Here is a 24,512-nt window from a genome sequence, read left to right as displayed (position 1 = left end):
CTTCCCTGGTGGCTTTGTGGAGAATCCTGCTGCCAATGCAGGAGACATGGGTTCCTGATCCAGGAAGATCCGCCATGTCCTAGATCAGCTAAGCCCGTGCGCCACAACTACTGAGCCTCTGCTCTAGAGCCAGGGAGTCGCAACTGCTGAGCCCGCAGGGCACAACTACCGAAGCCTGCGAGGCCTAGAGCCTGCGCTCAGCGACAAGGGAAGCCACCGCAATGAGAAGCCTGCACACCACAACTAGAGAATAGCCACCACTCACTCAGACTAGAGATGGGCCCCGTGCTCAGTCACTTCAGTCGCGTCCGACTCTCTGCGACCCCATGGACCATGGCCCTCCAGGCTTCTCCGTCCATGGGATTCTCCAGGCAAGAATACTGGAGTGGGTTGCCATTTCCTTCTCCAGTGATAAAGTATGAAGTGAGGGAAGTGAGGGAAGTGACGTCGCTCAGTCTTGTCCGACACTTTCGGACCCCGTGGACTGTAGCCTAACAGGCTCCTCCGTCCATGGGATTTTCCAGGCAAGAGTACTGGAATAGGTTGCCATTTCCTTCTCCAAAACTAGAGAAGAGCTCAAACTGAATAACAAAGATCCAGCACAGCCAAAAATAAATGAAACTATAGAAATATAAAAATTTTTTAAAATCTAAAGAAGCCTCCTCAGATTTCTTATCTGTAAAAATAGGTCAAAATTCTACCTCTTAGAGCTATCTGAGGAGCCAGTAAGATAACGAGGCTGAATCTCCCAGCATGGCATAGGCTCAAGAAGGCACACGGCAGGAGGTGATTATGGAAAGACTCATGAGCCTGTAAAAAACTTCCCTCTAGGTGCTTCCTTTGAATCTTCTAACACTCTTGAGAGGTCAGCCAAGGCACGGTCACCGTCTCATTTGGCAGATGAGGAAGCTAAGACAGGGAGAGAAGGAATGACCTGCCCAAGGTCACCCAGGCATCAGTGACATCATTCCTGTGGGTGTGTCTCTAGCTGGCAGAGCCCCTGGACCCCAGGACCCATGGAGGAACCTTCTTGCAGCCTTGTTCTACCTCCCTTCCCCAGGGCTGGGCCAGGAGGGTGAGAGCCTCCTCCCCTCACCCCCTGCTCATGCCCTGTCACTCACGTAAGTCGGCATCAGGGTTGAAGTATGGATCTGCATGTAGAGCGCCAGGTTAAAGGCTTGATTGATGGACTCAGCTGTGGAGACGGGGGCTCCCAAACTGAGAGGTGGCAGCAGCAGGGCCAGCAGGCAGAAGGGGGCTGGCAGGAAGAAATCAGAGGTCAGCACCAAGTCCCTGACCTCACCTGCTGATTCACTCATTCATCATAAGAGCCCCTCCTATGGATCCAACCCTTGTGGCTTACAGCGATATTGTGTGTGCAACTCAGGGCAGAGTCACCCTGTAAGCAGCTTATTTCTAGCCCAGAATATTCCCCTGGGATTTCTCCGATGGTGCAGTGGCTAAAGACTCTGAGCTCCCAAGGCAGGAGGCCCCGGGTTCAATCCCTGGTCAGGGAACTAATCCCACATGCCACAACTGAGAATTTCCATGTGGCAATGACTAAGAACCCGCCCAGCCAAATAAGATAATTTTGGATTGTTTTACTTTTAGATGCAATTTTATATAAATAAATGTTAAAAAGAAAAAATTCCCCTGACCTCCAGACCCATGTATTCAACTTCCCACGTGACGTTTTCCCTTGGATGTTAATAAGCATCTCAAGTCAAAATATCCACTGCTCAGCTCTAGCTGCCCTGTTCCCCTCCTTCCCTGGTCTTCCCCATCTCAGAAAAGTGCATGTCCACTCTTCCGGGTGCTCACGTCAAAATCATGGCGTCCTCTTGGACGCTTCCTTTTCTCCTTCTCCCTATGTTCAACCCACACTAAATCCTGTTGGCTGTGTCCTTAAAAGGTGGCCACGAGGTCTGTGGGTTTTTGTGTTTGTTTTTGGTCACACTGTGACGCTTGCAGGATCTCAGCTCTCTGAGCAGGGATTGAACCTGGGCAGTGAAAGCCCCAGAATCCTAACCACCAAACCACCAGGGAACTCCCTAGGTCTGTGTTTCTGCATCCGAGCACTTATGACAAGTATACCTAGAATCTGTGAAAGCTTATTGAGCTATATACTTGGGACTTGTGCACATTTCCCTGTACCTATTTGCTATTTTCAAGGAAAAGTTTTAGAACATGTGGATTTTCCTGACGGGTCAGTGGTAACATTCCAACTGCCAATGCAGGAGACACATGTTTGATCCCTGGTCTGGGAAGATCCCACACACCATGGAGCAACCATTAACCCCTTGCACAACTACTGAGCCTGTGCCCTAGAGTCCGGGAGAAACAACTATTGAAGCCTGTGCGCCGAGAGCCTGCAGCAAGTGAAAGCGCTGCAATGAAAAGTCCACGTACCTCAGCTCGAGAGTATCCCCCACTCACTGCCACTAGAGAAAGCTGGAGCACAGCGACGAAGACCCGGCACTGCCATAAATGAACAAAAGATGTATCTAGAAGCTATTTCTCTCCCCGCTGCTGTCTCTGCCTCCACTCTTTTCTCCCTCTGCCACCTGGAAGCTCTTCAAGTCCAGCTAGATCCCTCTTTGTCCAAATCTACCCATGGCTACCACCTAAGACAGTGACTATTAAAGTCCTCACTGTAGGCTACAAGGCCTGGCCCCTCTTTTCTGAAGCCTCCCCTTCTCAGACTTTGCCCTTGCTGGGCCCTGCCAGGACCACCTTCCAAAACCACCCAGGGCTTCTCCTGCTGATTCTTCAGGACTGAACTCAAAAGCCCCACTGGGGACGTCCCTGGTGGTCCAAGGCCCAAGAATCTGCACTGCAAATGCACGGCGCTCAGGTTCTATCCCTGGTCAGGGAACTAGATCCCACCTGCAACAACTAAGACATGGCATAGCCAAATTCAAAAAAAGACAACTTAAGGTCACCAGCAGTGACGGAGATGAGAGGCAGACCAGGATGGCGTCCTTAGATTCCCTGCCTCCATTCCTGATCTCCCAGAAGTTCAGAATTTAAGGGAAGGCCTGAGGTGAAGCCCTGTCCATTCATTCATTCAACAAACTTGGATCACTGTATTCAAATTCTATCACATCTGTGTGGGTGCCCAGTCGTGTCCGACTCTGTGCGACCCCATGGACTGTATCCCACCAGGCTCCTCTGTCCATGGAATTCTCCAGGCAAGAATATTGGAGTGGGTTGCCATTCCTTCTCCAGGGGTTCTTCCCGACCCAGGGAGCGAACCCATGTCTCATTCTACATTGGCAGGCAGATTCTTTCCCACGAGCGCTCCCTGGGAAGTCACACTGGCATGATAATTTACTTATGATCACATGTCCTGTCTGTCTGCAGAAAGAAATCTCATTTTTTGTCCGTTTCTTTACTGCCGTGTCCCCAGTGCTTGGGTTTCCCTGACAGCTCAGTGGTAAAGAATGTCCCTGCCAATGCGGGAAACATGGGTTTGATCCCTGAATGGGAAAGTTCACCTGGAGAAGGAAATGGCAACCCACTCCACTATTCTTGTCTGGGAATACCATGGACAGAGGGCCCTGGAGGTCTACAATCCATGGGGTCACAAAAGAGTTGGACACGACTTAGCAACTAAACAGCAACGATAACCCCCATACTTAGACCACTGTGAGTGTGTGCTTAGTCACGTCAGTTGTGTCCAACTCTTTGCTGCCCCGTGGACTCTAGCCCACCAGGAGCCTCTGTTCATGAGATTCTCCAGGCAGGATTCCTGGAGTGGGTTGCCAAGCCCTCCTCCAGGGGATCTTTCCAAATCACAGATCAAACCCAGGTCTCTTAAGTTTCCTGCATTGCAGGCAGGTTCTTTACCACTAGCACCACCTGGGAAGCCCACTTAGACTACTACCTAGCACCTAATAGGCACTCCAGAAGTCTGTCTGGAATGAATGAATGATGAATGAAGTCTTCTGGGTGTAAGGCTTTGGAGGTTCCCAGCAGATGCAAGAGCAGCCAGGTACGTGAGTCAGATGGGCCAGAGGGCCCAGGGGGTACCCCCTCCCTCCTGGTCTCAGGACCCTCGCGCCCTGTCTCCCTCACTCACCCAACAGATGATAACTCATGGTCTCTCCTGGATCCTTCCTCTCTGCAGTCTCTCGGTGGTTCTGCGACACCTGTCCTCCTGCCCCTCAGGTGGCTATATACTTGGGTCTGAGCCCTCGGGCCACCCATGTGGGAGGGAAAGTCATACCTTGCAGGATGTGGGGGGAGGTGCAGAAGGCCCTGAGGCAGGGGACAGCTGAGGAAGGGGGCATTGAGGGGACACCCTATTTCCCTGCTGCTGCTGCTGCTAAGTGCTTCAGTCATGTCTGACTCTGTGCGACCCCATAGACGGCAGCCCACCAGGCTCCCTGGCCCTGGAATTCTCCAGGCAAAAACACTGGAGTGGGTTGCTATTTCCTTCTCCAATACATCCAAGTGAAAAGTGAAAGTGAAGTCGCTCAGTCGTGTCTGAGTCTTAGCGACCCCATGGACTACAGCCTACCAGGCTCCTCTGTCCATGGTTTTTTCCAGGCAAGAGTACTGGAGTCTGTTGGCATTGCCTTCTCCAATCCTAGTCTGCTACAGCCCCCCAAATCTGACCTTAAACTCTGGGTGCTGGGAGAAAGGGACCCAGGCGGGGAGGGGATTATCCGGGGGAGGAAAGGGTCGCCCTGCTCCCTGCCTTTCTGCACCTCCTGGGATCCAGTTTCTCGTGAGGAGGCGGCCCCTACTCCTCCCCACCAGGACCCAGGCATCAGGCCCTGGCTCTGGAGGAGTTTGGAAAAGGGACAGGGGGTTGGTGTGTAAGCAACATCACCCACACCCTTAGACACGGGAGCATGTGATACCGTGCAGGGCCCTGTGGGGCTCCTTGTCTCAAGGCCTTTGTGTCCTTCACTTCTTTTTATTGTTAAGAGTTTTTTTAAATTGATTTTTAATGTAATTTTATTTATTTATTTTTGTCTGTGCTGGACCTTGTGGCTGCGTGCGCTTTTTCTGCTGTTGCAGCGAGTGGGGACTTCTCTTCGTTGCAGGGCACAGGCTTCTCCTTGCGGTGGCTTCTCTTGTTCCTCTAGGGCACGGGCTCTACAGTCAGGGCTCAGTAGTTGTGGCACACAGACTTAGTCACTCTGAGGCATGTGGGATCTTCCCGGATGAAGAAGTGAACCCATGTGTCCCACATTGGCAAGTGGATTCTTTACCACTGAGCCACCAGGGACGCACCCACCCACCATCCATTTCACTCATACCTCAGGAAGCAGCCTCATTCAACCTCTGTGATGTTCCCTGAATTCCAATGGGCAGCTGTTCATTAGAGAAGAGAGGGATTGTAAAACCAGGGAGAAATAAAATCAAGAGCAGCCTTGGGGCAAGGTGCTGATTCCCGATCATGAGATACATTCAACAATATCTTTGAAGGATTTTGCAGGTACTGAAACCCCCTCCGGGTGGGAGAAGTTGTGGTATGCTGCCCTCAAACATGTAGACCCCAGACCAGTTGGACCTGAAGGTTGCACAGGTTAATTTCTAGCTGACACCACCAACGCATCAGGAAAATGATCACGAGCCGGTCACATCCCCTTTTACTAGAAAACTTCTCAGTAGCTTCCCCAGGGGGGACATGGTTTTGAGAGCAGGAGCCTGCTGTATCCTCCTTTGCCTGGCAAAGCAATAAAGCTCTCCTTTTCTCCCTTTCACCCCGATCTTTGTCTCTGAGGTTTGATCGGCACCAGTGCACAGAGAAGCTGAGCTTTGGGCATCACCATGTATATGTCTTGGGCTTCCCTGGTGGCTCAGACGGTAAAGAATCTGCCTCCAAGGTGGCAGACTCAGGTTCGATCCCTGGGTGGGGAAGATCCGCTGGAGAAGAGAAAGGCTACCCAGTCCAGTATTCTTGCCTGGAAATTCCATGGACAGAGGAGCCTGATGGGTTATACTCCATGGGGTCTCAGAGTCAGACATGACCGTGTGACAACACTATACTGTACTATATGCACAGGTTGGCACGTGGACCCACACCAGATGTGTGTATACACTTTCGTACGTTTTTACAGTCAAGGATGTATTGACTCTAGCCATGTGCTTGTCCCTGTTCCAGATAGAGCTGGGATAGAGCAGGGAACAAGTCAGACACAAATCCCTGCCCTTGTGGAGCTGACACTGTAGAGGACATGCCCACAACTGTGTTATACCACACAGCCTGCCAGGGAGCGCCAGACGCACGAGTGCACATGCATCCGCGCTTATGAACACACAGTCACATCCAGAGCCCCCACCATAAGGCAGGAGCTGCATCTGTTCATTCACTCAGCCATGCAGACCTTTAGTCAGCAGCTGTGGATGGAGCCCCTCTTGCGTGTTGGCGCTGGGGTGAATAATAAGGGTGAATAACAGTCCAGTGTTCCCCCAACAACCAACATGTGAGCTCATGAAAAAAATAATTTCCCAAAGCTACAAGGTGCTGAGAGGAAGCCAAAGCGGTTGATGTGCTTTACTGAGGGTAGAGGAGATTTAGATAAGGAGACTGAGGCCCAGAGAGGGGCAGCTACTTACCTGGAGTCACACAGCAAGGCCAAGACAGATCGCAGGCTGCTGCCCCCCAAGGTTGGGACTGAATCTAGGGTGTCACCAATCTGAAATGTGAGCTGAAGGAGGGAAGAGGTTGAGGGAAGAGATGTGCTCTGAGGTAGGAGATCCTGAATTGGGTCTTTGAGCCTGGGGGCTGTCAAGGCTGCCAGGGAGGGCCTGTGCTGGGCAGGCAGTGATGTCAGAGGATTAGACTAGGCCCGGTGAGTGGGTGCGCTGAGGCGTGGGCCAGGCCAGGAAGTGTAGGAGGAGGAGGAGGAAGAAGAGGAGCGCAGGAGGGGAGGAGGGAGCCAGACACGCGACCTCGTGCTATTGCCATGTGGGCAGCGCACGTGGGGCCGAGCCTCAGCCCAGAGGGCAGCCTCACCCTGACCCATCCCCACCATCTCCTGCTCCTCGTGGGGACTTCACTTTCTCTCTGGACCCTTCAGGGGCCCTTCACCACTGAAGTAATTCACCCCCATCCCAGGCCTAGTTCCATTTTTCCAAGGCATTTGTCTTGGCAGATGTCAGAAGCTCTGCCGCCTTGTCCTGCCCCGCCTCGAGGCCCACGTATCTCCATGTGTTTCAGTCTCACCGGAAGCTGATGCCTGGGAAATCCTAGCAATGTAAGAGTCAGCAGTCCCTGGGTAGGAAGATCCCCTGGAGGGGTGCATGGCAACGCATTCCAGTATTCTTGCCTGGAGAACTCCGTGGACAGTGGAGCCTGGGGGCTACAGTCCACGGGTACACAAAGAGTCAGACACGACTGCGCCACTTACACTTTCACTTTTCTTTCAGACTTGGGTCAAAATCCTACCTTTGTCCATCACTAGCTTAGGCAAGTTACTTAAACCTCTTCAAGCCTCGGTTTGTTTCCTCATCTGAAGACCAGACAAATTATCTTGGCGTCTTAGGGTCTCACTGACTTCACCCACCAAGAGCCTCGATCTCTGCTATGAGACACCCCCCACCCCCGAGCACCTCAAGAGTTGCTGCAATGGTACATAATGCCTCCAGTTCAGTTCAGTCACTCAGTCGTGTCCGACTCTTTGCGACGCCATGGACTGTAGCACACCTGACTTCCCTGTCCATCACCAGCTCCCAAAGCTTGCTCAAATTCATGCCCATTGAGTTGGTGATGCCATCCAACCATCTCATCCTCTGTCATCCCCTTCTCCTCCTGCCCTCAATCTTGGCCTGCATCAGGATCTTTTCCAGTGAGTCAGTTCTTCCCATCAGGTGGCCAAAGTTTTGGAGTTTCAGCTTTAGCATCAGTCCTTCCAATGAATATTCAGGACTGATTTGCTTTAGGTTTGACTGGTTCGAGCTCCTTGCCTCCAAAGTAATGCCTCCAACCAATGGCAAAAGCCTCAGTGTCCCACCATTCTCAGGCTTGGAGCCCAATTCCCACCAGCCACACTAATGCTAATGCCAAGCAGGGCCCTGTGGGACTGCAGGGCCCAGAGGCCTTTTTGTCCACCATTCCTTGTAGGCAGGCCTCTGGCCTCCATGACCTTCTTTGAGTTCAAAAGGACAGAGTAAGTAAGTAAGCGAAAATCACTCAGTCGTGTCCGACTCTTTTCCACGCCGTGGACTATACAGTCCATGGAATTCTCCAGGCCAGAATAGTGGAGTGGGTAGCCTTTCCCTTCTCTAGGGAATCTTCACAACCCAGGGATTGAAACAAGGCCTCCCACATTGTAGGAGGATTCTTTACCAGCTGAGCCACCAGGAAAGCCCAAGAATCCTGGAGTGGGTATCCTATCCTTTGTCCAGGGGATCTTCCCGACCTGGGAATTGAAACAGGGTCTCCTGCATTGCAGGCGGATTCTTTCCCAACTGAGCTAGGAGGGAAGCCCAAAGGGCAGAACAGTTGTTAATCAAAGGAGAAGCAGCACGTGAGGCAGAGGCTTATTAAGATGAGAGATAGACCTTCTAGGACCCTGCACACACCCTAATCTTGTCCCCATCCTACTGAAACTGCAGGAGAAAAAATACAAGACTGTTATTGCCTTGATCCTTATCACATACTCCTGCCTGACTATATACCCTTTCCCTATTCACCAGGGAGGGCGTGGGGCGCAGTTCTTGAGGCACTAGCCTACTGTGCCTGGCATAGTTATAAAGCCGTTCTGTTTTCTCCTCCATAACTCTGTCTCCATATTTCTGTTTGGCATTGGTGCACCGAGAGCCGAGATTTTGGCAACAATGTTCCTGAGAGATCTGTTCTGTCTGTCCTTCAGGATGCTCAATCATGACCCTATGTCATCCAGCAGGATCCATCACGAGGCCCATTCAGAACAAATAAACAGGAATTCAAGCCAGAGCCTCTGACTCCAATATTAAGCCCAATCTCGTGTGAATCTTCACTCCTACCTCTCCAAGCAAAGAGAAAAACCAGTGCAAAGGCCCTGAGTTTGGGAGTATCCTTGGCAGGTTTCAGGGACAAACAAAGCTGCTAGACAGAGCAAAGAGATGGGTTGTTGGTGACATATGACAGGACCGAAAGAGCATGGGTCACCTTACCCCCTCCCACCACCTCCTTACCGTTCCCTGACTCCTCAGAGCCCTCAGGACAAAACCCCAAGTCTGTAGTCTGGCTTTTAAGGCCTTCAGTCCCAAGTCCCTGTGCAGCCTTGAACCTTACTTCTTGCTTTTCCCTACCTTCTGCATCACCCATGTGTCCTACTTTGCATGCCTGCTCAGCACTACCCTCTCTTGTGACTCTCCCTGCATAGAGAGTGAGCCTGCTCCTCCTTCACTTGACAATCCTTCTCATATTTTCACCTTCAGCTTGAGTTTCAGCTCTCAGGGAAGCTTTCTCCCTCTCCTCTGCCCCTTCAGCGCTCCCAGAGCCCCCAAGCTCCCCTCGTCCACTCACTGATCACCACGCACTGTCGTTCTCCATCTCTTGGTCTCTCTCTCCCCGTGACAGGAGGCAGGGTGTTCTCCATGGCCCCAGCAGCAGGCCACCCGAAAAGGAGACACCTCCATGAGTAATGGGAGAAGGAAGGCAGGAACATACTGGTTCCAACTGGGGGGCTCTGCAAAAGCAGGCCAAGGAGTCTGGTCTGCACCTGATCTCCGGGAATGCCTATGTCAGTGCCGTGTCTTGATAGAGTGATGGGCCAACCGAGCAGAGAGGGCATGGGGGCCCAAGGCAGGGACCATCAGAAGGAGCAGCAGAGTCTACTCCATTCATTGAATCTGTGAGCCTTTGGAGCACTGTTACAGAGACTGGATGGGGAGGAACAAGTCCCAGTAGCATCCTGCCTTGCAGGAAGGCATGTCTTGTGGCTCAACTGTCTTCATCATCGTCATCTCTAATACTTTTTTTCCTTCCAGCTGTGCCACATGGCTTATGGAATTTTAGTTCTCTGACCAGGGATTGAACCTAGGTCCTTGGCAGTGAAAGCAGAGTCCTCATTACTGGACTGCCAGGGAAGTCCCATCACTAACATTAGGCACTGACTAATGGCCTGTTCTATGCTGTTTCCAAACGATAACGTGTCCTTTACAAAACCCCATGGAGTGGATAGCACTGTTTCCCCATTTCACAGATGAGGAAAACTGAGGCACAGCAAGGTTATGTGATTAGTTCTGGGTCACACAGCTAGAAGTTGAATTGGGCTCCAAAGTCAGAGCTCTTTACCTTTATCACCGTCTCCAGCCTCCAGCCTGAAACTTTCCAATCTGTGAGACTTTCCACAGTCCTTGCCCCCTGGGTTCTCCTCAGGAAACTGACAGGGGACTACATTTCACAAATGAGGTGCAGAGGAAGGAAATGAATCCCATTTTTTAGCCTCTATTATGTCACTGGTCACTTGATACATATATATTACCTCATTTAATCCTTGTAATGACCTTGGGAATAGGTCTTATGGGTATTGTTGCCACTTTTACAGATGAGGTTCAGTGACTTGTCAAGATCACACAGAATAAATTGTAGAGGCCTTGGACTCAGAACAGGCTCCGATCTCTGGCCTGGTCCCTGTCATCCCATAGTTGCTTTGGTGTCCCATTCAGAGGACACAGGGTTGGACACCACAGTGAGAATGGGAGGCACAGAGTCAGCACTGCTCTGTGTCTAGGTTCCAACCCAGTCCCAACCTGGTGCTTGGCACTCCCTGGAATCCAGCTAAGTTTAACCTCTACTTCCAGAGCAGCTCTGGGCTTGATGAGAAGGGCCAGAGGAAGTGGAAGAACATAGATGGGAAACTAGGGTGTCGACTTCAAAATGAGAAGAAAGTTGAAGTTTCCTGGTGGTCTAGTGGTTGGCGTTCTGGGCTTTCGTTACTGTGGCCCAGGTTCAGTCCCTGGTCAGGGAACTGAGATCCCATAAGTCACGAGGCTCAGACCAAGAAAAAAAAATCCCCCCACTTTGCATTATCCCCAGTGACCTCCTTGTGGAATTTGTGCTCACAGTCGCCCAACTTTAGGTCCTGTGAGTCTACAGAGTCTAATTCCTAGCTTGGAGAGGGACCTTTCTACCGGGCGACGCAGCCAGAATCCCATTAAATTTTGAGGTACATCTGCCACCTGGTCACTTGGGTCTCCTCCTGCCAATAGACCAGCAGGCAACAAAAGGACATGCCACACTGTTGCAGGAGGGGGACTCCTTCCAGGACCCAAGAGGGGGCTCTTGTCTAACATTCTGGAATGAGTTGTCCAAGGAGACACACGAGCTGACAAAGCAATAGACTGTATTGAGAAGGGGCACCCAGGTAGAGACCAGAAGTGAAAGAGAACCCAGGAGAACTGATTTGCCACGTGGCTTCCAGTCTCAGGTTGTATGGTGATGGAATTCGTTTCCAGATTTTCTTTGGCCATTCACTGTGATTCAGCATCCTTCCTGGTGGTGCACACATTGCTCAGCCAAGATGGATGCCAGTAAGAAGGATTCTGGGAGGTGGTAGAGCGCATGGCATCTCCTTCTGACCTTCCCTGAACTCTTCCGGTTGGTGGTGGCTTGTTAGTTCCATCTTCCTTTCTAGGACTTCCTACTGTGAAATAACTCACACAGATGGTTACTATGGTATCTGGCTAGGGTAGGCGCTTTCGGTCAGTGTGCTTCCCCTAACAATATGGATGTGCAGAGGGTAACAGACTATGGTCAGAAGAGGAAACAGCACCACCGCTATGTAATGGGGGACAGCAGGAATATGCTTAGCATTCAGGTGATCCATTGGAATATCTCCAGCTACCCATTCTGAGGGGTATTTTTTTTCCTCTTAACAATTGTATTTATTTATTATTATTTTATATTTTTGGCTGTACCAGGTCTTCATTGTGGTGTGGCGGCTTTCTCTAGTTTCAGAGAGCGAGGGCTATTTTCCTGTTGACGTTTGTGGGCTTTTAATCGCGCTGGCTTCTTTTGTTGCGGAGCACAGGCTCGAGTTGTACAGGGTTCAGTGGTGGCTGCACATGGACTCAGTAGTTGTGGCTCTCGGACTTAGGTGCTCCGAGGCATGTGAGATCTTCCAGGACCAGGGATCGAACTGCTGTCCCCTGCATTGCCAGCTAGATTCTTAACCACTAGACCCCCAGGGAAGCCCATATGTTAAATTTTATTTTTAAGTGAGCAAGTACCATTGTCACGGGCTCATAAAGCATGCTAACTAGGGACTCAGACCCTTGAGGAGTGAGGCCCAGGATCAATCCCCCAGACAAAGGGTAGAGACCAGCAGAACACTAGCTGAAGCCAGGAGCAGAAGGCAAGGGGTGGGCTAGAATGAGTGGATGTAGAGGAAAGAGGTGAGAGATAGCAGTTGTGTTTCTAGAACTAATCCTCCTTTCCTAAGTTTATCCAGAAATTATGATCAAGCAGAATCCTGGGGAAGTTGTACTGCCATGAAGAGAAATTGCTAGGAGAAGCAAGTAGATCTGAACAGTGCCAAAGTGGACTTTAGGACATTGTTGGTGCCCCACCTAGATTCTTTTGCCAACAGTACACCCATCCCCTTTTTACCCCACCTCTGGAGAACTGCCCAGCACCTCTCCTCCTGGAAGAATTTGGCCAGCGGTGAAATTAACTTGGTGATACAATTTTGGCTCCAGAATTTCTCTAGATCAAATGTGGTCAGCTGAGACCACATTGTTGCTCAGCATTTTGTCACTGAAGTACCTTGATAACCCTATTCTCCTTCTGAGAACACTTCCCCAGTCACTTGATCCAGAATTTCCGTCTTGGACTACATCAAGCTCAAAAGCTTCTGCATACCAGCAGAAGCAACTAACAAAGTGAAAAGACAGCCTATGGAAAGGAAGGAAAAAGTTTGAAAATCATACATTAACGGGGATTAATATATAAAAATGTAAAGAATTTAGTCAGCCTAATAGGAACAGCAACAACAAAAAGACAAGAAAAATAAAATGAAAAGGAGGGGACTTCCCTGGTGGTGCAGTGGATAAGAACCCGCCTGCCAGTGCAAGGGACTTGGGTTCAAACCCTAGGCCAGGAAGCTTCCACGTGCTGAGGAGCAACTATGCTCTCACCGCCATAAATGAATAAACATTCACCATGTAAAAAAGACAATAAGAATCATCTTATACAGATCAGAAAATTGAGTTTCTAAGAGCTGATGTTACACAATGCCCCAAAGCTAGAGATGATGCTGAAAGCTCAGCTTCTTTGTACACCAGTGCTGAATAAATTCTCAGAGACAGAGTTTTGGGTAAAGTAGGAAAGGAGCGCTTTATTGCTTTGCCAGGCAAACAGGGACACAGTGGGTTCATGCCCTCAAAACCATCTGTCCCCCATTTGGGGAAGATAGTGAAAAGTTTTATAGCAATTGTTCAGAGAGGGCATGATCAACACGTGACATGCTTCTTCTTTTCTTCTTTTATTGCTTTATGATATTGTATTAGCCACACATCAACAGCGTGAACATTCTTCTGATGGGTTGGTGGTGAGGTAAGTAGGAGTCCATGGTCTCAAACTTCAGGTCCAACTGGTCAGGTGTCTACATACTTGTGGGCAGGATACCATTGTTAACCATCAAATTCTCCCACCTAGAGGGGGTTTCGGGATCTGCAAAATAGCTCAAAGATACTGTGTGCATCCCTTGATGGGGAATCAGGCTCTGGCTCCAAGCCTACTCTTCATTTTCTTGGCTTCTCCCAGGTTTTGCATCCCTGCCTTTCCCTAATGAACAACTCTTTGAATCTGCCCATTAGAACTCAGGGAAGGCCATGGAGCCTGAAAGAAGGCTGTTTGGCATAATCAAAGAAATGGAGGAGGGGACTTCCCTCGTGGTCCAGTGGCTGGGACCCCATGGTCCCAGTGCAGGGGGCCCGAGTTTGAGCCCTGGTACGGGAACTAGATCCCACAAGCTTTAACCCAGTGCAGCCTCGTAAACAAATATATATATACATATATATACACAAAAGGGAGGAAACAAAGACCTTGTGTCCAGGAGCCCTACAGGGCCCTGTACTGAGGTAAGGCCAGATCTCCACCCTGAGTCTTATCCTAGATTCAGTGGAGAAAAATTCCCTGGGTTACTGTTACCAAGATAGATTCCTGATTCCCACTCAGACATTCCATTGGTCTTAAGGAGCCACTCTTGGTAATGAACCCTCCTGCCAATGCAGGAGACTTAAGAGATGTGGATTTGATCCCTGTGTCGGGAAGATCCCCTGGAGGAAGGGACAGCAACCCACTCCAGTATTCTTCCCTGGAGAATCCCATGGACAGAGGAGTCTAGTAGGTTTCACTTCATATGGTCGGAAAGAGCTGGACACAGTTGAAGCGACTTAGCAAACATGCACCAACCACTAAAGCCGAAGAAGATGAAGTTGACTGTTGTATAAAGATCCACAAGAATTTCTAGGACTAACACCGAAAGAAGAAAAAAGAAAAACAGGTGTAAAGATGTCCTTTTCAACATGGGAAACTGGAATGCAAAAGCAGAAGTCAAAAGATATCTGGAGTAACAGGCAAGTTTTGCCTTGGAGAACAAAACGAAGTAGGGCAAAAGCTAACAGAGTTTTGTCAAGAGAACACACTGGTCACAGCACACATTCTCTTCCAACAACACGCGAGACAACTCTACACATGGACATCACCAGATGGTCAATACTGAAATCAGATCGATTGTATTCTTCTCAGCCAAAAATGCAGAAGTTCTATACAGTCAGTAAAAAAAGTCTTGGAGCTGACTGTGGCTCAGATCATTGGCTCCTTAATGCAAAATTCAGCCTTAAATTAAAGAAAGTAGGGGAAACCACGAGGCCATTCAGCTGTGACCTAAACCAAATCCCTTATGATTATACAGTGAGAGTGAAAGTCGCTCAGTTGTGTTCGACTCTTTGTGACCCCATAGACCATACAGTCCATGGAATAATACTGGAATGGGTAGCCTTTCCCTTCTCCAGAGTATCTTCTCAACCGAGGGATTGGACTCTGGTCTCCCACATTGCAGGCAGCTTCTTTACCAGATGAGCCACAGACGAAGCCCAAGAATACTGGAGTGGTTATCCTATCCCTGGTCCAGTGGATCTTCCCGACCCAGGAATCGAGCCGGGGTCTCCTGCAGTGCGGAGTCTTTACCAACTGAGCTATCAGTGATTATGCAGTAGAGGTGACGAATACATTCAAGGAATTAGATCAGGTAGACAGACTGCCTGAAGAACTATGGACAGAGGTTTGTAACATTGTACAAGTGGCACTGACCAAAATCATCCCAAAGAAAAAGAAATGCAAGAAGGCAAAGTGGTTGTCTGAGGAGGCTTTAAAAATAGCTGAGGAAAGAAGAGAAGTGAAAAGCAAGGGAGAAGAGAAGGAAAGATATATCCAACTGCTTGCAGAGTTCCAGAGAATAGTAAGGAGAGATAACAAGGCCTTCTCAAATGAACAATGCAAAGAAATCAGAAAACAATAGAATGGGAAAGACTATAGAGATCTCTTCAAGAAAACTGGAGAGATCAGGGGAACATTTCATGCAAAGATGGGCACGAAAAAGGACAGAAACAGTAAGGACCTAACAGAAGCAGAAGAGATTAAGAAGAGGTGGCAAGAATACACAGATGAACTACAAAAAAGGCCTTAATGACCCGGGTATCCACGATGGTGTGGTCACTAACCTTGAGCCAGACATCCTGGAGCGTGAGGTCAAGTGGGCCTTAGGAAGCATTACTATGAACAGAGCTATCGGAGGCGACCGAATTCTAGTTGGAGCTATTTCAAATCCTAAAAGATGATACTGTTAAAGTGCTGCACTCAATATGTCAGCAAATTTGGAAAACTCAGCAGTGGCTCCAGGACTGGAAAGGGTCAGTTTTCCTTCCCATCCCGAAGAAGGGCCGTGCCAAAGAATTCTCAGATCACAGCACATCTGCACTCATTTCATGTGCTAGCAAAGTCATGCTCAAAATCCTTCAAGCTAGGCTTCAGCGGTATATGAACTGAGAACTTCCAGATGCATAAGCTGGGTTTAGAAAAGGCAGAGGAACCAGAGATCAAATTGCCAACATTGGCTGGATCATAGAGAAAGCAAGGGAATTACAGAAGAAACATCTATTTCGGCTTCATTGACTACTGGAAAGCCTTTGACAGTGTGGATCTCAGCAAACCATGGAAAATTCTTAGAGATGGAACTACCAGACCAACTTAGCTATTTCCTGAGAAACCTTTATGAGGCTCAATAAAGGACAACCAACCGGGTCAAAATTGGGAAAGGAGTACAACAAGGCTATATATTGTTACTCTGTTTATTTAACTTTATGCAGAGTACATCATGCAAAATGCAGGCTGGATGACTCACAAGCTGGAATCAATATTGCCAGGAGAAATATCAAAAACCTCAGAGAAGCAGGTAATACCACCCTATTGGCAGAAAATGAAGAGGAACTAAAGACCTCTTGATGAGGGTGAAAGCGGAGAGCGAAAAAGCTTGCTTAAAACCTCACATTCAAAATACTAAGATCACGGCATCTGGTCCCATCACTTCATGGCAAGTAGAACGGGAAAAAATGGGAGCAGTGACAGACTTTATCTTCTTGGGCTCCAAAGTCACTGCAGATGGTGACTGCAGCCATGATATTCAAAGATGCTTCTTCCTTGGAAGGAAAACTATGACAAACCTAGACAGCATATTAAAAAGCAAAGACAGACGCAGAAGAGATTAAGAAGAGGGATAATAATTAAGAAACTATGATCAAGCAGAATCCTGGGGAATTTGTACTGGCATGAAGAGAACTTAATAGGAGAAGCTTGTTGGTGCCCCCACCAGATTCTTTTGCCAACAGTACACCCATCCCCCAAGTCCCCCACCTTTGGAGAACTGCCCAGCACCTCTCCTCCTGGAAGAATTTGGCCAGTGGTCAAATTAACTTGGTGATACAATTTTGGCTCCAGAATTTCTCTAGATCAAATGTGGTCAGTTGAGACCACATTCTTGCTCAGCATTTTATCACTGAAATATCTTGATAATCCTATTCTCCTTCTGAGAATATTTCCCCAGTCACTTGATCCAGAATTTCCATCTTGGACTACATCAAACTAAAAAGCTTCTGCACACCAGAAGAAGCAATTAACAAAGTGAAAAGACAGCCTATGGAAAGGAAGGAAAAAGTTTGAAAATCATATATTAAAGGGAACTAATATCTAAAAATGTAAAGAACTTAGTCAGCCTAATAGCAACAGCAACAACAAAAAGACAAGAAAAAATAAAATGAAAAGGAGGGGATTTCCCTGGTGGTGTAGTGGAAAAGAATCCCCCTGCCAGTGCAGGGGACTTGGGTTCAATCCCTAGGCCAGGAAGATTCCACATGCTGAGGAGCAGCTACGCTCTCTCCGCCATAAATAAATAAACATTCACCATTTGAAAAATAAAATAATAATCATCTCATAAAGGTAAGAAAATTGAGTTTCTAAGAGGTGATGTTACACAATGCCCCAAAGCTAGAGATGATGCTGAAAGCTCAGCTTCTTTGTACACCAGTGCCGAAAAAAATCTCAGAGACAGAATTTTGGGTAAAGTAGAAAAGCAGTACTTTATTGCTTTGCAAGGCAAAGGGGGATACAGTGGGTTCATGCCCTCAAAACCATCTGTCCCCCATCTGGGGAAGAGAGTGAAAAGTTTTATAGCAATTGTTCAGAGAGGGCATGATCAATTCGTGACATGCTTCTTTTTTTCTTTTATTGCTTTATGATATTATCTTAGCCATACATCAACAGCGTGAACATTCTTCTGATGGGTTGGTGGTGAGGTAAGTAGGGGTCCATGGTCTCAAACTTCAGGTCCAATGGGTCAGCTGTCTACATGCTTGTGGGCAGGATACCATTGTTAACCATCAAATTCTCCCACCTAGCGGGGATTTCAGGATCTGCAAAATAGCTCAAAGATATTGTGTGCATCCCTTGATGGGGAATCAGGCTCTGGCCCCAAGGCTACTTTCATTTTCTTGGCTTCTCCCAGGTTTTACATCCCTGCCCTTCCCTAATGAACAACTGCTTGAATCTCCCCATTAGAACTCAGGGAAGGCCATGGAGCCTGAAAGAAGGCTGTTTGGCATAATCAAAGAAATGGAGGAGGGGACTTCCCTCGTGGCCAGTGGCTGGGACCCCATGGTCCCAGTGCTGGGGGCCCGGGTTTGATACCTGGTCAGGGAACTAGATCCCACATGTTTCAACCCAGTGCAGCCTAGTAAACAAATATATAAAAATAAAAAAAGGGAGGACACAAAGACCTTGTGTCCAGGAGCCCCACAGGGCCCTGCACCGAGGTAAGGCCAGATCTCCACACTGAGTCTCATTCTAGATTTCAGTGGAAAAAAGAATCCCCTGGGTTAGTCTTACAAATATAGATTGCTGATTCCCACTCAGACATTGCATAGGTCCTAAGGAGCCTCTCGTGGTAATGAACCCGCCTGCCAAGGCAGGAGACTTAAAAGATGTGGATTTGATCCCTGGGTCGGGAAGATCCCCTGGAGGAAGGCACAGCCACCCACTCCAGTATTCTTGCCTAGAGAATCCCATGGACAGAGGAGTCCAGTAGGTTGCATTCCATAGGGTCAAGAAGAGCTGGACACGATTGAAGCGACTTAGCAAACATGCACCAACCACTAATGCCGAAGAAGCTGAAGTTGACTGTTGTATAAAGATCCACAAGACTTTCTGGGACTAACACCAAAAGAAAAAAAAACAGATGTAAAGATGTCCTTTTCATCATGGGGAATTGGAAGGCAAAATAGGAAGTCAAAAGATATCTGGAGTAACAGGCAAGTTTGGCCTTGAAGTATAAAATGAAGCGGGGCAAAAGCTAACAGAGTTTTGTCAAGAGAACACACTGGTCATAGTAAACACTCTCTTCCAACAACACACGAGACAACTCTACACATGGACATCACCAGATGGTCAATACTGAAATCAGATCGATTGTATTCTTCTCAGCCAAAAATGGAGAAGCTCTATACAGTCAGTAAAAACAAGTCCTAGAGCTGACTGTGGCTCAGATCATTGGCTCCTTAATGCAAAATTCAGCCTTAAATTAAAGAAAGTAAGGGAAACCACGAGGCCATTCAGCTGTGACCTAAATCAAATCCCTTATAATTATACAGTGAAAGTGTAAGTCGCTCAGTTGTGTTCGAATCTTTGTAACCCCATAGAGTATACAGTCCATAGAACAATACTGGAATGGGTAGCCTTTCCCTTCTCCAGGGTATCTTCTCAACCCAGGGATTGAACTCAGGTCTCCTGCATTGCAGGCTTATTCTTTACGAGCTGAGCCACAAGGGAAGCCCAAGAATACTGGAGTGGTTATCCTATCCCTGGTCCAGTGGATCTTCCCGACCCAGGAATCGAGCCGGGGTCTCCTGCAGTGCGGAGTCTTTACCATCTGAGCTATCAGTGATTATACAGTGGAGGTGACTAACAGATTGAAGGAATTAGATCAGGTAGACAGCCTGCCTGAAGAACTACGGACAGAGGTTTGTGACATTGTACAAGACGCACTGACTAAAATCATCCCAAAGAAATGCAAGAAGGCAAAGTGATTGTCTGAGGAGGCTTTAAAAATAGCTGAGGAAAGAAGAGAAGTAAAAAGAAGAGAAAAGAGAAGGAAAGATATACCCAAATGATTGCAGAGTTCCAGAGAATAGTAAGGAGAGATAAGAAGGCCTTCTCAAATGAACAATGCAAAGAAATCAGAAAACAATAGAATGGGAAAGACTATAGAGATCTCTTCAAGAAAACTGGAGAGATCAGGGGAACATTTCATGCAAAGATGGGCATGAAAAAGGACAGAAACAGTAAGGACCTAACAGAAGCAGAAGAGATTAAGAAGAGGTGGCAAGAATACACAGACGAACTACAAAAAGGTCTTAATGTCCCGGGTATCCACGATGGTGTGGTCACTAACCTAGAGCCAGACATCCTGGAGCGTGAGGTCAAGTGGGCCTTAGGAAGCATTACTATGAACAGAGCTATCGGAGGCGACCGAATTCTAGTTGGAGCTATTTCAAATCCTAAAAGATGATACTGTTAAAGTGCTGCACTCAATATGTCAGCAAATTTGGAAAACTCAGCAGTGGCTCCAGGACTGGAAAGGGTCAGTTTTCCTTCCCATCCCGAAGAAGGGCCGTGCCAAAGAATTCTCAGATCACAGCACATCTGCACTCATTTCATGTGCTAGTACAGTCATGCTCAAAATCCTTCAAGCTAGGCTTCAGCGGTATATGAACTGAGAACTTCCAGATGGATAAGCTGGGTTTAGAAAAGGCAGAGGAACCAGAGATCAAATTGCCAACATTAGCTGGATCATAGAGAAAGCAAGGGAATTACAGAAGAAACATCTATTTCGGCTTCATTGACTACTGGAAAGCCTTTGACAGTGTGGATCTCAGCAAACCATGGAAAATTCTTAGAGATGGAACTACCAGACCAACTTAGCTATTTCCTGAGAAACCGTTATGAGGCTCAATAAAGGACAACCAACCGGGTCAAAATTGGGAAAGGAGTACAACAAGGCTATATATTGTTACTCTGTTTATTTAACTTTATGCAGAGTACATCATGCAAAATGCAGGCTGGATGACTCACAAGCTGGAATCAATATTGCCAGGAGAAATATCAAAAACCTCAGAGAAGCAGGTAATACCACCCTATTGGCAGAAAATGAAGAGGAACTAAAGACCTCTTGATGAGGATGAAAGCGGAGAGCGAAAAAGCTTGCTTAAAACCTCACATTCAAAATACTAAGATCACGGCATCCGGTCCCATCACTTCATGGCAAGTAGAAAGGGGAAAAGTGGGAGCAGTGACAGATTTTATCTTCTTGGGCTCCAAAGTCACTGCAGATGGTGACTGCAGCCATGAAATCACAAGATGCTTGTTCCTTGGAAGGAAAACTATGACCAGCCTAGACAGCATAATAAAAAGCAAAGACATCGCTTTGCTGACTAAAGTCCCTATAGTCAAAGCTATGGTTTTTCCAGTGGTCGTGTATAGATGTAAGAGTTGGATTGACCCTTGCTTAAGCAAATCTAGTGGAATTCAGATCATTCTAATGGAAGAGAGAGCTTTAGGCAGCTGAGATCTAAGCCCTCAGGGCTTCCTAATATCTGTGGATGACCAGTTAAGAGTTTAGGCGGCTGCCCTGGGCTTCCCAGATGGCACTAGTGGTAAAGAACCTCCGCCTGCCAATGCAGGAGATATAAGAGATGTGGATTCCATCCTTGGGTGGGGAAGATCCGATGGAAGAGGGCATGGCAACCCACTCCAGTATTCTTTCCTGGAAAATCCTATAGACCGAGGAGGGCTGGTGGGATACAGTCCATAGGGTCGCAACGAATCTGACCCGACTGAAGTGACTGAGCACCCACACACTCTGGGCCTAGAGAGGGGGGTGAAGTTAAGCACATTCCAGGAAGGGAATGAAGGCAGGAGGCCTAGCAGCAGCTAATGGAAGAATTACATGAGAATTCAGAGTTTTCCATGGAGCTCTGGAAGAAGAATATTTGGAAGAATTTGGAAGAATACAGGTAAATGGAAGAATACAGTATTGTGCAGGAGGCCACGGTCTTACAGATCCTAGATTTCTGGAAGACTAAATCTCAAATGCTCATCTCTAAATGGACAAAGGCCTGAGGCTCCCAGCTCACTCTGGATTAGGTCAGGAATTTTGCATCCTAGCTGCCTAGCATGGGGCTTCCCTGGTGGTTCAGACAGGAAAGAATCGGCCTGTGATTGGGGAGACCTGGGTTTGATCCCTGGGTTGGGAAGATCCCCTAGAGGAGGAAACTGCAACCCACTCCAGTATTCTTGACTGGAGAATCCCCACCAGCAGAGGAGCCTGGCAAGAGTTGGAAACGACTGAGCAACTAAGCACAGCACAGCACAGCTGCCTAGCATAGGGTCTGACCCACAAGAGGAGCTTAATATCCATTTATCTGATCTAGCAGCGGTGGTCCTCAACCACATTTTCCAGAAGATTTTTAACATCATTTATTTCCAACTGTGTGGGGTTTCTTTGCAAGCGTAGTCCAGTGATTTGTCTGCTTCAATATTCAAAAGGGTCAAAAAGGGAACTTCCTTGGTGGTCAAGTGGTTAAGAACCTGTCTGCCGATGCAGGGGACATGGGTTCAATCCCTGCCCCGGGAAGACCCACATGCAGCTGAGCCTGTGTGCCACAACTGCTGAAGCCCATGAGCCCTCGAGCCTGTGCTCCACGACAAGAGAAGCCACTGCAGTGAGAAATAGGGCAGCACAAGGAAGAGTGGTCCAATTCGGGAAAACCCACATGCAGCAACAAAGACCCAGCATGGTCAGAAAGAATATCAGCATGTTGATGATTTCAAACGCCTTTAAAAAAGAAACAAACTTTTCCAATGTTGAAAGCCCCTGCTGCAGGAAGCGACTTAGAGCTTCCATCCCAGCTCTCAGTGAGAAGGGTGCCTGCATGTGGGCTAGGTTGCCTCAGTCCCCGCTAAGGTGCTTCAGTTGAGTGCGCCTCTTTGTGACCCTATGGACTGCAGGCCACCAGGCTCCTCTGTCGATGGGATTCTCCAGGCAAAAATGCTGGAGTGGATTGCCTTGCCCTCCTCCAGGGAATTTTCCCCACCCACAGATGGAACCTGAGCGCCCTACGTCTCCTGCATTGGCAGATGGATTCTTTACCACTAGTCCTATCTGGGAAGCCCCACTAGAAGTGTACAACTCTAAAAAGAAATGTGATAGTATCTATGTGATAAATTTGATGAGGTCTGGGGAGAAGTTTATACTGGCAACACCCACTGACAGGAGAAATTCAGCTACTGTTGACATCAGACCCTCCAGGGATACTGGACAATGAACGCTACTGAAGTGTTCTGTGACCATTTGAAGCCACACCCACGGTTGGGTGGTTTACTTTCAGAACTCTCATTAACCAGACCCTGGCAACTTTTGTGGAGCCTTGTTTTCAGGGATTACTAATTGCAGGGGTGACTGTCAACCTCTTACAGAGGCATTTTCTCTTCATTGCCCACCATATTTCAGTGTAAATTAAACTCCTCTCTGCTTTCTTAAAAAACTATTTATTTGGCTGCTTTCGGTCTTAGTTGTGACATGCAGGCCCTTTCATTGCAATGCACGGGCTTCTCGCTAGTGAAAAGCACATGGGCTCAGCAGTTGGATTGAGAACTTACTTGCCCTGTGGCATGTGGGATCTTAGTTCCCCAATCCAACCACTTCACCTGCGTTGGAAGGCCGTTTCTTAACAAACGGACCACCAGGGAAGGCCTTCTTCTCTGCTTTCTGTGTAGTGTCCCATGTGACCAACAAAAGAGCTCCATCAGTGCATGTCTTATAGCGGGCGCTTGCCCAGATAATCTGCTACATGATGGCTGTCCCTTCCACTAGGAGCCACAGAAAGCTGTGTTTGTCATTAGGGCTGTTTACAGGCATTCCCAGGGAGTGCTAGTGGTAAAGCATCTGACTACCAATGCACGGGACGTCAGAGATGTGGATTTGATCCCTGGGTCGGGAAGATGCCCTGGAGGAGGACATGGCAACCCATTCCAGTGTTCTTGCCTGGAGAATCCCATGGACAGAGGAGCCTGGCAGGCTACAGTCCATAGGGTTGCAAAGACTCAGACATGACTGAAATGACGTAGCACACACTCACAGGCATTGTAGTTCTTCTCCTTCCAGGCAGAAAGTGCAAAGAGTTCCTGTCTCTGCCCACTTTGAAATTAGGGAAGGCTATGGATTAATCAATACAATGTGAGCACAACTGTCCTGTGTCACTTCTGGGCAGACGCTATAAAAGCCAGGCCATGTTTCACTGAGCCCTTCTCCCTCAGTTCATCGGTGATTGGATGGTGAGTATGGAAGCTCATATCCAGATGGAGCCTCTTCCCTTGGCCTTAATCCCTGGGTAACTAGAACAAGCAGACCTCTCCCCACTGACCAACACTAGACACACAGCCTGAGCCTGAAACAGCCCTTAGTTGTTGTAAGCCACCCAAACGTGGGTGTTCTTTGTTACTGCAGCATAACTTCACCTACTCTGACTGATACAGAAGCTATGACCTTCTACACAAATCCAGGAGAGATCTGGATCTTCTAGAAGAGCACCACCCACTGCTGCAAAGGAACCTCCAGATCAATGGGCTGCTCCAGCTCCTGAATTCAGTGAGCTCAGTCCAAGGTTGTGGATAGTTCTGAGCGCCGGCAGGAGCCCTCCCTCGCTTTTCAGCAGCTCCTCACTGGAGACTGAATGGTGCACCTGTTTCTCAATGTGGTCTGCAGCCCCCGCCCCTCATATAGGAAACCACCACCACCGAGTGCCATAAACCATCTTTCCGATGGTTCTTAGACAAAATGTGTAAATGAGGTGGACAGAAGACAGAAATGTTTTGTGCAAATGAAAAGGGACTTGTGGGTGCTCTAAACCCTGAGTTCACTTTTCACTGAGAAGGTCTGACTGTTGTTTTTATATTT

The 24,512-nt window shown here is 48.2% G+C and overlaps 1 protein-coding gene across 2 annotated transcripts in view; it reads right to left on the bottom strand.

Moving 5' to 3' along the window:
* Positions 1–24,512, bottom strand: part of LOC145532706 (cardiotrophin-2-like) — a 33,627-nt gene that overhangs the window by 2,870 nt on the left and 6,245 nt on the right. Inside the window, exons 1-2 of one of the 2 annotated variants that reach the window (XM_081558270.1) lie at positions 4,082–4,732; positions 1,122–1,258 (exon numbers count right to left, since the gene is read on the bottom strand). In XM_081558270.1, the coding sequence (XP_081414396.1) occupies positions 1,122–1,258; positions 4,082–4,100 (156 nt within the window). In that variant the 5' untranslated portion in view covers positions 4,101–4,732. Of the gene's footprint in view, positions 1–1,121; positions 1,259–4,081; positions 4,733–24,512 lie in introns of those variants that run through there. The other variant, XM_081558271.1, reaches the window with a different exon arrangement.

Source organism: Giraffa tippelskirchi, chromosome 13, assembly GCF_054371585.1.
Source record: "Giraffa tippelskirchi isolate mGirTip1 chromosome 13, T2T-mGirTip1v1.2.pri, whole genome shotgun sequence".
NCBI lineage: Eukaryota > Metazoa > Chordata > Mammalia > Artiodactyla > Giraffidae > Giraffa > Giraffa tippelskirchi.
This window is presented reverse-complemented; position numbering and strand designations above follow the sequence as displayed.